Genomic DNA, 13,218 nt, shown 5'->3' with positions numbered 1-13,218 from the left:
GCTTGAATGTCTTTCAAAATACATTTCCCATATTCACATCTTAATTTTCTCCCACAAAACTTGGGTGATACGAGCGATGAGCAAGGAAAGCTGCTCTACACCGAGATATAGGATTTTTGGGACCAAGTCATGATGAACGATTACTGTTGGACGCTAATGTGTGAAACAGATCCCAGAAGATATAAAAGACTCAGTTCAATCTCGGATTATTTCTGATTTAAACATGTTAATTCAATAAATAACCTCAATTCCATTTTCTATGACTGAAAACTCTTTTTTTGTCATCGCTATTATCCATTTTCTCTCTCCAATTTTAATTTATTATTTACGATATTTAAGTATACTTACTGAAAACTGGTTCTAATAACAATAGGTTGGCCGAAAAAGTTCGGTACGCTCTCGTCCATAAGAGAATGCGTCTTGATAAAGTTCAAAGTCAGATCTGGTAAAGTTCTGCTGTCGTTATGACATTGACCGGGACGGGGATCAGGCACTTTACTGCTCAGTACAGGCAGCCAGTTCGAGTTAATAGCCGCTTGTTCCTTGAAGTTGCCCTCGAATGTATCGGTGATCTCTTGTAAACTGAAAGCGCACACAGCACTTCCGGATATACTGTTCGGTGGTGTGGTGAAGGTACCGTAGATCAACTGGGCGGAAACATCTCCGTATTTTCCGTATATTAAATCGGTTGTCGATTCTAGAACAAAAAAATATGGTATTACTGTCGTTAACTATTTTGTCACAACATATAAGACTTTTTGTTCATATTTTGAATAAGAGTATCAAGAAAATACGGCCGTGGTTTGGCCCTTATGAACAGTATGGCATAGTTTTCATCGGGAGCACATGCTTCACGCGCGTGCTACAACCGGTCACGTGCCGACCACCGTAGCGCAACGTATTGTCATTCGTCTTTTAATATGGCAAGGCATTCAAAAGAGGGATATTTTTCTGCGTTTGCGAAATCAGTTCGGTAGTGAGTGCCTGAATAGGGCTGCCGTGTTTAAATGGGCCAAAGCATTCAAATATGGCCCCGAAACCGTTGAGAATCAGCCGCATGATCGTCAACCGCGAACCAGCATCACATCAGACAATATTCGCCGCGCAGAACTACTCATTTTGGAGGACTGTAGGATGTATGTTCGAGACGTTGCGGCTGAACTCGGCATCAGTATTGGTAGCGTAGAATCTATCATCCACGAACACCTTCAATATCGCAAAATATTGGCGCGATGGGTTCCTAAAATATTGAACTTCGAGCAAAAATTTACGCGGTTGAAAGTTTGTCGCCGCTTGCTGACCCGATACGAGTTGGAGGGGGACGATTTTTTAACGCGAATCTTCACTATAGACGAGACATGGGTGCACTATTACACTCCCGAAAGCAAGATGTCGTCTAAAGAGTGGAGAAAGAAGGAGGAAGGGGCGCCAGTCAAAGCGAAGACAACCAGGTCCGCGGGTATGGTTCTGTATACGGCGGGGCGTGTGTATGTCGATTTCCTGCGCACCCAACGTACCACTAATACTGCATACTACTCTAAACCCCAAATCCCGCTTATAGCTCGAAACGGAGGAGCATTCCAGCACGAAGTGCGATTATTCTCCAGGATAACACGCGCCCTCATACTGCGCGTCTCACGCTCGATACAATATCGGAATTAGGGTGGGAGGTACTGGAACACCCCCTCTACCACATGTTTGGGTCACTGAAAGAAGCCCTCGGAGGTCAAAGATTCAGCACCGACGACGAGGTAGAGGAGTTCCTGCGAGCATGGCTCCCCGGGTTGCCCAAGGAATTCTTTCGATACCCGCATAAAAAAAACTTCCGGAAAGGTGGACAAAATGCGTATCTACTTAGGGGAAATATCTAGAAAAACTGTAAATTTTTGTGTCAGAGTATTTGTCTCGATCATATTTGAACCACTCTCGTATAACTATAGATCTTATTATCTTATGCTGGCTAAAGTTAAGTCGTTAGTTTCAGTTCATCTATATATGATTTTCGCCTATAAAGTTTCTTGTTTTTTGTTTTATTACGTACCTTTTTCCTGGCATTTGGAAAATAGCAAAAATAATAATGATTCTCAAACTATGAAAAACATTGTATAAAAACCTTATTATATAAAACCTAAGTGTTCTATCGATAATCTCTAAAGTCTTTGAGAAATCATAGATAAGACGAGAATAATATAGTAGAAAAGGGATACATTATTACAGAACATTAATGTAGATCCGTAAGTATTTAGGATTTAGTAGATTAAATTAAAAAAGATCTTGTTCGGATGTATTCCTGGACATATCTCAAAGGGTTGCAAGTTAAATTAAATAAACTCCTTTCTCATTTACTAAAATTTTATCTCACAGACGTCATTATAAAATAAGACGATGAAATTTTTGAATGATATCCAGTGACGACTACAAAAATCACTGCTGTGGCAATATACAGACGACAAAACAATTTTCGTATCTAACAAAGATCCAATAACAGAAGATCCTCCAAATGCCTCTTGTTAAAATACAACTGGCTGAATACATGGTATGGTATGGTATTAAAGGAAATAAAATTACATTCAGGATTTCTACTTAAAATATAAATAAATCACAGCAATGTGAAAGCAATACAGCTACTATAGAACAGGTGGAAAAAAAGATTGAAGGGAACCATTGTTAATCAACCTGACCGATAATTCATTTAATAATTATATAGCTGATTTAAAGTTCTTTACATCTTACTCTTATTCTCGAAAATTGGTTGCTCAGATACTTTATTATCTATTCCAGAACTGTCGGCCGACTATTTCCTCATTAGACGTTTACCACCTGTTTACTTTTCGTTTAATTGATTTATTATTGTTTGTAAGTACTTTATATGATGTTTGTTTTAATTGTGTATATATTTTCTTGTCACTGAAATAAACACATATCCTTTAAAAATAATTTATATTCTATAAACATAATATTTAGTTTTGCAAGTAGATTTACCTGCCTTCCTTTCAAACCTTTTTGGAAACGCAACACTGAGAATATTGAAGGTCGTTAATACAGAAACTAAAAAATTACCATTCTTATTGAAGTGAAATCCTGCTTGTATAAATCAAATTAAACGAATCCAAGATATACGTTGGAATTAAACATTTTCTAAAATAAAATCTGTAAAGCTGACTGTCAGATTATTTTACGGTTAAACCCACGGTCGTAAATACTGTGTAATATTGCATGTAAAACTTTCAGTTACTTTACAATTTCGTCTAACAATTCGATTTCTCGGGCCAGACGCTGACTCGGCAGAGGGGTGGTTGGCTGACGTTCTGAAACTGTAAATTCATGGGCCAATATAGAGAGGACTTTCAACCGATTTAAGCAGAAAGCAAATTTATAATGTAGGATTGCGAATTATTCTTGTAGGATTTACAACAGTTGGCGTAACTTCGGAAAAATAAAGTATTCTTATGTATTTTCATCTGCAGAATTCAAAAATTAAAATGAAAAGTCACATATGCAAGTGACAATTTATATGAATGAAATCATTCGTTTAAAATGTGACAACCGATAGAGTGTTGAGGAACAAATTGAGAGATCACAATGGTTCAGATATGCTTGTGGAATCAAAGATGATTGAATTCTGATTAATTTCGTAGGCTTTTTCAATAACATCTGTTATTCTCTAGACTTAGTCAATTATTAAATGCTGTTTAATGAACCCAAATTGGTGTGTTGGTATTAGGTTTTTTGTCGCTATGATCAGTTTTATTCTTTTCAACAGAATTTTTTCAAAACCTTAGATATTATTGGCAGCATTGGTATAGTTCTATAGGCTTTTATTTAGTTTCGTGACTTTGCAGGTTTTGCGATCATTATAATTTCCGCCATCTTCCAAATGCCTGAGACATGTTTTAACGTAAATGCTGTATAGATCACGTTGGTGAGTTTTATAATTTCCTTTCTTTGTAGTTTTTGCAGTAATTCTCTTGTTATTAAATCATAGCCTGGTGATTTTCTGGGATTAATATCAGTTTTAATAACTTCGGTTAGCTCTTTAGGCATGACTAATTCAATCATCGAATTCAATTCTTTGTCCCACAAATTATATTCAATATTAGTTTCGTTTGCTTCTGTTGCTTCTGCTTCTTGGTGATTGTGACGTGCCCAATTCCCACATAGGTCTCTTATAGGTGGACTCTGTAGACATGAGCGCTTCAGATATTTCGTGGTTTTCCAGAGTGAATCAGTTTAGTTATCGTCAGTTAAATTTCTCAGACAGTGAATTATGGATTTGTTTTTAATTTTCAGTCTTTGGGTTATAAGCAATATAATAAACAATAAGAATGTTGACACGAAAAAGAAAATTACACGAAATTAAAAATTAAATTTCTATATTTCTTGTGTTTTTTATTTTCGTTTAATTTAATTTTTTTTATCGTATTTTGAAACACAAGCCGTAAATCAGAGATATAAATTAAGATTTTTAAACTTTTCTCGCGGAATAAGCCTTATATATTTCGTTAAAAGCGCGGAACGAAACTGAAACAATTTGTACTTTTATTATGCAGCGGCGCGAATGCGCCATAAACTAAAAAGATTACGCTAACTAGAATAAAACAAAAGTTGCGCGACTTTCTTCTGAAATTTTAAACTGCTCCACTGTAGAGTTTATGGTTCTTTGAATTAAATAAATTAGGATCCGTCGCGAGATGGAGGATATGACGGTGTTAAGTGTGCAAAATTGAATATACTCATAATTTTTCCACATATTCTGGTCGGTTTCCATTTGAACAGGTGAAAATTTTATAGAGCTTTATCCAGTCGACTTTTGCACGTCTGATTTTGGTTGAATAATAATATTTTAAATTAGTAGCTGATATATATAGAGTATTTATAGAGAGAAAAAGCCTAATACCAATTACTAGTTTGGATTTATTAATAAACACTCGACAGTTGGTCATGTACATAGAATAACAATCTATGAAGTTAAAAAAGTATGTTCAGCCACAGAGAAAATAGAGATTTAACTTTATAGACAATTTTGGAGAAACGTTCCGTGATGTCCAATATCTAGATGTCAATACTTTGAACTCATTACTTTTTGATATATTTTAAAGTCTTATTTTTTCCAATGACGATTTATCTGGACTGGACCTACCATTTAACGTGGGCTCCGCACCACGGTCCCCGGCATTAAGCCTACCGACTGGCCAGTTACCAACTTAGAGACTATCCCAGAAGACAATCCTTCGATAAGGTTTGGCACAATGGCCTTATTCATAAGCTACAGAAAATATTACCGAAGCAACACATTAAACTATAAAAATTGTCAGTCAAAGTCAAAAAAGTCAATAAACTAATCTATAATAAAATAGGCTAAAGTAGGTGTAACACAAGAAAGTGTATTGTGGCCAATTCTTAACCTGTTTTACACATGTGATGATTACACAATTGGAAAACATTACGATGACTATATTTGCTGATTATACTGTGTTTCTTGCTGTCGGAGAATTACAACAGTCTAATGAAAAAAAAAAAAATAGATCCAAACCAAAAAAAAAAGGAAAATAAAAACTAACCAAAATAAATCTGTTCATGTGCAGTTCAGCAATAGAAAGAGCGCACTTTTGACTCTTAAAAGACTTGAGACTCTTTGAAAGTAAAATATATGCTCAGCTATATTCTTAGATGTAGCACAAGCCTTTGATAAGGTTTGGCAGGCCCTTGTTCATAAACTACAGAAAATACTACCAAAACAACATACCGAACTATTAAAGTCGTACATTACAACCAAAATGTCGTACATTACAACATGAAGAAGCTTATTCTGCAATAAAAGAAGCTAAAGCAGGTGTACCCCAAGGAAGTGTACTGGGACCTATGCTTTACTTACTCTACATTTGTGATATACCACAAATGGAGAATATTACGATGGCTACATTTGCTGATGATAATGCGATTATAGCTGTCAGAGACAATAGTGAAAAAAAGACTCACGAAAATTACAACAGACAAGTGCTAATATAAATAATTGGACATAAGCTTGGAAAATAAAAATTAATTAAAGTAAATCTGTGCATGTGCAGTTCACCTACAATCAGACCGTACAAACACCAATAACATTAAATAGTACTATCATTCCAAATAGTAATAATGCTAAATATCTCGGAATGAATCTTAATGCAAAACTTCGCTGGAAGGAACGTATAAAGAAGAAAAGAAAAGAACTGGAATTGAAATATAGGAAAATGTACTGCCTAAATGGAAGAAAATCACAATTATCAGTACGTAATAAATTGCCATTATATAAGCAAATACTGAAAGCTATATGGACATACGGAGTTCAATTATAGGGATTCTGCAAAGAGTAACAACCAAAATACAAATTTTTCAGAACAAAGTCCTGATTACCAACATCGAGACCTTCAGATACCCACAGTCAGTTAAGAAATCAAAAGATTTGCAAGGGGGCATAAGGAAAGACTCCATTCTCATGAGAATATTGAAGTATTGCATTTAAACACTCTGATTTTATCTTTTTTAGCGAATTTATAATGGTGTATTTAATACTACTTTCTTGGTGTGTAGTGATTATATCTTCAGCTATTTCCCAAACATCCGGGACATTTTTTAATCGAAATGCTACGTTAATCAAGCTGGTGAACTGCCTTATACGATAATTAAGTGAAATATTTACAGTGAACTTTAAACATTAAACTTGAACATTCAAATGTTAATGTAAATTAGATAATTCTGATTATGAATACAATTTAATTAAGAAGAACGACAGGTTATTTTTGTCGCAATGTCCGCGTCCTGAATTTGTTAATTAAATTAAATAAAATTTTCAACAAAACGAAAAGATGGCGAGAGATTATTTATGATGTAATTCTACAATTTATTTGTCGCGAGCGCCTTAATCTTGAATTTTTATTCTTGCCACGTTTCCGTGGAATTTTTAATTAATTTAACTTCATGTGCTACGGGTAATTTCCCGATAATGGAACGGAATGAACATGACAGTGCCCCGTGGGATAATATCAATTAGCAGATCTAGTAACGAAAAGAGGAAGATAATTTTAAAAAATGTAAATATTATTCTTTATTAGAAACGTTAATTACTCTGGAGCAGTTTTATGTCAACAAAACGTAAAATAATTTTTTTTTATTGTTTAACGTAATGCGGTTTGTAGTTGGTTGATAGTTTTGTTCGTTTGTATTAACAGTCTATTCATACACACAGCAAATATTGCAGCTGTTTATTTATTATTTATTCAATAGAAGATTTATTGTTCAATGTTTGTTATATAAATTGATCTGCTATCGATTTAGTTTTATAGGTTTAGCTTCCTTTATCACTTCTAGTGGTATTCTGGAGACAATATCTTGATTTTAGGAAATGTCCCGAAGCCAACAGAGATAAATTAGGTAAATAGGTACGTTGAGGTCACCAAAATAGCAGCTTTTATATATTACTGTCTTGTATAAATATCTAGCGGGTGATACATAATAATATAGCAGTGAACATTGAATTATAATGTTACTTGTGTTCACTGCTATTTTCAATAGACTATATATATATATATATATATATATATATATATATATATATATATATTAGATGCTTCAATACATTTTAATAAAGGATATCTATTGGTGAAAAGGCAAACTGTAAACAACTATTATACAACTTAATTGTTAAATTTAATGATTTTGAATTAATGGTATTGAGTTATTTAGCATCCCAATACATCAAATATTTATAGGGACATATGGAGATGCCGATCCATCATATCTATTTTTTGCTTTTGGTTTCAATTATATAGAAATGGCGATTTTGATGTGAACTTTGAACTACGAGTTTCAAAGAAAACTAGGGTGTAAAGATAACACACAGGGATAATGGGACTTCCACATATTGCTTTTAAGTGGATATAATTTTTAAAAGCATATAATAAAAGCAAGGAAGATTCATTAAATGTGTATATTATTTTAGAATAACCTTTGATAGGTTTTATTTGTCATAATATTTTTTAATAATTCATTCCAGATGTTTTCATGTTGGAAATAGGAATGACTTTATTCTCGTAGCCGAGTCCAAGAGCGACAATCACGGAGAATTGCACTAGAACGTCATTTTGCTTTGGCTTGAAAATCAACTCCTAAAGAAGCTATATGTTATTGTGATGAGCTGCTGCACATTCATTGGTGAAAAAGATCTCAACAGGTTGATTGACAAAGCGTGTAATTAAGGAATGGCTTCCAAAACAAATTAAGTTTCGAAAATCCCATATAATATATAGCAGAAAAAAGATACGCTTCAGATTACATGGTTGAATAATATGGCCATCGAATATTACTCCTTTCTCTGGATCACTGCATATTCAATCCAATTGAATTAATATAGGGTTTAGCAAATAATTACTATAATGGACACGCAGGCCGAGAATGATATACTAGTAAGAATTGTTTGGATATATGGAAAGAAGCGTAATATCTTCATCTTCAAGAACTCTACCAAATACACAGAAGAAAAAATTGACAAATCGTGAATAAGTGTTAGGTAGGTGGGAAATTAATAATTTAATTATTTACTTGAATTATGCCTCAGAAAGTGACAATGACTGAGTTAAATTTTCGAGATGTAGAATTATGATTCAACGTTGACAATTTCCAAAAGGTGATGAGAATGGAAATATCTAAAGGCGAGTTTATAATTAATATAGAATACTGCAGAAAATCGTATTGTAGACAGTGAAAAATAGAGAAAAGGCAGTGTATAAATATAATTTTGTGAAGAAAAATTTACGCAGGTAGTAACAGAAGAAATGCAAATATATTAGATTGGTTTAATAAGGAAACACAGCAACAAAGGAAACAAGAACTAAATAGAAAGGTACAAATACTCTTTAACGAAAGTGTATTTTCACTATTTGGATATATAATTGTTAGTAAAGAGCATTAGGCCTTCACGGAGTATCATAGGTGGCTTAGAAAATATTTTAATATAAATATAATAAAAGAACACTAACTTACAAAATATTGTGGCTGCATAATTAATTATCGGTAGTTTTAAGTCCTTCGGTAATATATGCATATACTATAATGTTAAAATAAATTATATTTTATAAAAATTTTGTTTCATTATTTTATTTACATAAGAATGTAGTTATATATCAGCCAAAAAGCCAAAATAAACTAAGCTTTTTTTCAAAGACGTTTACGACGTCAAATAAATTGAGATGACGTTAGTTTATTGTCATTTTGGACGGGCTATATATTCGTCTCACCTCGCAAGCACCTGGAAAAATAAAGTCACATAAATATTTACCTCATTAATTAAATGTTTGCAATGTTATATTATTCGGAATCGAATATTTGCCGGTCGATATCGTAAAAGTTTCGGTTCAAAAAATGCCCAACCAGAAATAAATTAATAAACCAACTAATTAAAAACATCGCGTTACGTACGAAATTCGGTAAGCATTTTATATATTTCACTTATAAATCAGGAGAATTTACGTGCGGATTGGTTAAACAACAATAATTACGTAAATGAAAAAGCAAACGCGTTGTCAGTTATTAGTAAAAAAGCGGGCGGCTCGCGAATGCCCGACATTCCGTTTTGTTTGCGCGATATAAACCATTGCTCCTATTTTAATTTCAGTGAATTTTGCGTGCAATATGTAACCCCTTGAAATTTCGCTGTCAAAATTAATTGTCGCAGTAGAATAATGTAGAGGGCTGGAGCTTTTGTGTATGTGTATTTGGGACTTTTTTTGTTGTTGTTGTCAGAGTGCCGTAAAAATCGTTCCGGACTTTAATGAAATACCTCCCGAAGAGAAGTCGACGTACCTCACGTGTTACACCAATAAAATATAGTTTACCGCACTATAAATAATATCCTATTGAAAAAGTAATTTCAGTTATCGATTTTTTAAATTTGTTTTTATTAATCTCTTATAACGTCAACAATCTGCCCGTGGGCAATAAGTGTTGGGAACTATCGACTGAAATCGACTGTTTAGCAACTGATTACTTTTTACTACCGACTGCTTCAGTCGTTATTTTTGGTTCGACTGATTTTATTACTATTTACTATCGACTGTTTCAGTTGTATACTGTTAGTTACTATTTTTTGGTTCTACTAGTTTCATTCGATTGATTTTAACGTTCTGGCTGTATCGCTCTAGCCACGACCTTGACAAAAATGTACCGAATTTAGGCTTCAATAAATATATGTAATAAATATATGTAATATATATATATATATATATATATATATATATATATATATATATATATATATTAGTTATATATATATATAGTTTTATAATTTTTTTGGTAGTTTGCTTGTAAATAACAATAAATTGTATATTAATGTAGCACCATTTTGGAACGACATTTTTCAAGATTGTTAATGTAATTGGGTAAAAACCTTAAAATTGGGAATGATAAATAGTAAAATATTTTATGTTTTTATAACAATAATAGGTATATGACATATGACAATAATATTTCGATTACTCTCGATTTTTGTTAAAAAATATTTCCGTTCAATAATAAATAAAGCATTTACTTTATTTTAAAATGCTATAGTACTTATTGTGCGATCATTTTTAATTATGTCTTGAATTAGTTTTTTTTTTGTATGATTCGGTATATGTTTAATTTTTATTGTTTGAAAATAGCAATTTCATAGCATTCATTCCATTTCATAGAAAAATTACATTCCTTTTTACAGATCCACAGAACATTCAAATATAAAAGAAATTCTACTTCGTTTAAAATGAAACTATTAATTGCATGTTAATAATATTCAGTAATTATTTTTTTGCTTTTCTTTTTTAGAGTTAGTGCGAAAGAAGGAATATGTAGATCTCTATCTCGCTTATACTACAGTTGGAAATTATAAGCACATATAAAATTCTCTCCTCCCAGCAGTTATCTTCGTCCTTTCCTCTCTCACAATTTATATAGGAAAGGGTTCGTACATTTTCGTCTGACATCACGAATTGAACAAAACAGTCGAACCGTGCATTTCACTGAAAATACTATTTAAAAAAATTTAAATGATTTTCATTTGATTTCGAGATCATCGTGCAGTTTTTCGCTGTAGCTCGTTTCATGGCGATAAACATTGGTAATTAATCGTAGAACTTTGTTTTGGCCCTGTTGAGTTACCTATATTTGCACCCCGTGGGCTTTATGAGTGACTGATAAACCAATCTCTTTGATTTTAGGTCAAATTGAGAGTATCTTCCGACTAACACTGATTTGCATTTGATCTAACATGATGTTTGGAATTTAATCTACTATCAAGATGGATGCCGAAGTATTTAGTTGATTTTGCTTGAGGAATGGTTTTTACCATTTCGTAGCGACGTAAAATTAATACGGACAGATTTAGAGCTATTAAGCTATATTTTCCAATCTTTAGTATTTGTATGTTGACTGCCACTTGTATTTCTTCTACAGCCTAGGTAGATATATTTGTTTTACCATAATGGAATCGTCGGTAAATGTTGCTGCTGGGATATCAAGAGTGTAGAGCAGATACAGAAGTTGTCCCAAAACACTACCTCGGGGAAATCCAGCTGAAATAGGGTTAAATATTGAAAATATCCCTTCATGCGAGACCTTTTATTGCGAATATGTATAACTCCAGCAGTTGACAATAGTTCCGCGGTAGCAATTTGCTCAACTTGTATATTAAGCAGAAATATAAACAAATATATATGCCGTTTTGAGACAGCCCGTATATAAAGCTGCTTATTTACATAATATTCGCATTCTTCATAGGTAAGTTCGATCAAAAACAAATTCAATATCAATTTAGTTTTCGAAAATAGTATTTTCGAACTTATAAGTTTCCCGTAATAAAACATCGTTTTATATTCTGTAGAGGCGGGTTTTTATGACTTACGAACTACCCGATCGAAAATTCCGTTTGGCCCACGAGAGTTTGATAATCTATTTCCGCAAACTTATATTACTTTCCCACAATATTGGCTGGTCTTCTGTGTTGATCTTTTTTTATATTGCAAATACTTTTAAGTGGCTCCTTAATTTTTCATCGAATAGTGTTATATGGCTGAGTTACATTAGTTTTATATGATTTTCTTTAAAATTGAAGCTTTATTGTGAAAAATCGGTACAATGTATTTTATTCAAAGTATTGTCCATCGATAGCCCTCAAGCGATTTTCGGATACCATACCGAAAGAACAGTGTAACTATCCATTTTTTTTGTATTCTTGGTAAAAAGTGTAGCGCTGCCCAGACAGGCCACAACTCATATGACCGAACAAGTAGTAATCAGAAGGAGTAAGGTCTGGAGAATACGGCGGTTAAGGCAGAACTTCTCATTTTAATGTTTCCAATTAGATTTTTACTGTTTTTTCAACATCTGGTTAACATTTGTCATGCTGAAAAATAACAATGTTGTGTTTTTGCTCATATTCCGGCTGTTTTCGAGTAGTGTTCAGCTGAAACGAATCATTTGTAGTAGATACTAATCCCCACTGATGATCTAGTTAGGTTTTAGCCGCTTATAGTGTACCACACTAAGCTGATGCTACTAAATATAGAGCATTAGCTTGGAACCATTGATATTCGGCTTTGCCGTTGAAGAAGCATTTCACACATGATCAAACGTCTTTCAATCTCTATGTTTAATTCATACAGCAAGAAATATCCAAGTTTTTGAATTACTTTTATGATCCTCAAGCGATCTTACACGCATTTTACATGGAGCACTTATCGAGTAATGTCTGCAGATCCTCATCTTTAATTCTTTAAACCACTCCAGAACGCTCTTTGTCATCATCGGTGGCTCATTCAATGAAGTTTTGCATCAAGATTAATCTCAAGATATATGCTAGCATTGTTGATGCATGGGATAATATTTAGTATTATTCATATTTTTTGGTATACGAACAGTTTATAGACGAGTTAATACGCACTGATTTACTCTCAGTGGCTTTATTCTCCATGTTTCGGTACACTTATTTATATTATTAGTTGCAAGAGTCAAAATCAAGAGTTAAAATTAATGTCCCAAAGAATATTAACAACTATAAAGTAGTTTTATAGAATTTTAACAAGGGAATATGTTAAGACAATGTAGAAAGCAGTACATAAACGAAAGCCATAGAACGCATGTTAAACATGAACTTTGATGATCTGTAAGATTGAAGAGTGTAATAAATAAGCAAAGAACGATGCAATTTTATAT

The 13,218-nt window shown here is 33.0% G+C and overlaps 1 protein-coding gene across 3 annotated transcripts in view; it reads right to left on the bottom strand.

Moving 5' to 3' along the window:
* The window catches only part of Sema1a (Semaphorin 1a), a 713,484-nt gene that overhangs the window by 10,582 nt on the left and 689,684 nt on the right, over positions 1–13,218 (bottom strand). For all 3 annotated transcript variants that reach the window (XM_076412071.1, XM_076412072.1, XM_076412073.1), the window contains one exon: positions 349–697. In XM_076412071.1, the coding sequence (XP_076268186.1) occupies positions 349–697 (349 nt within the window). The remainder of the gene's footprint in view (positions 1–348; positions 698–13,218) is intronic.

The sequence above is a fragment of the Rhynchophorus ferrugineus genome, unplaced genomic scaffold, assembly GCF_030347505.1.
Source record: "Rhynchophorus ferrugineus isolate W39M unplaced genomic scaffold, kcgeb_rfMv2 rfM8, whole genome shotgun sequence".
In the NCBI taxonomy this organism is placed as follows: Eukaryota; Metazoa; Arthropoda; class Insecta; order Coleoptera; family Curculionidae; genus Rhynchophorus; species Rhynchophorus ferrugineus.
The sequence above is the reverse complement of the archived record's forward strand: the minus strand, read 5'-3'. Positions and strand labels throughout refer to the sequence as shown.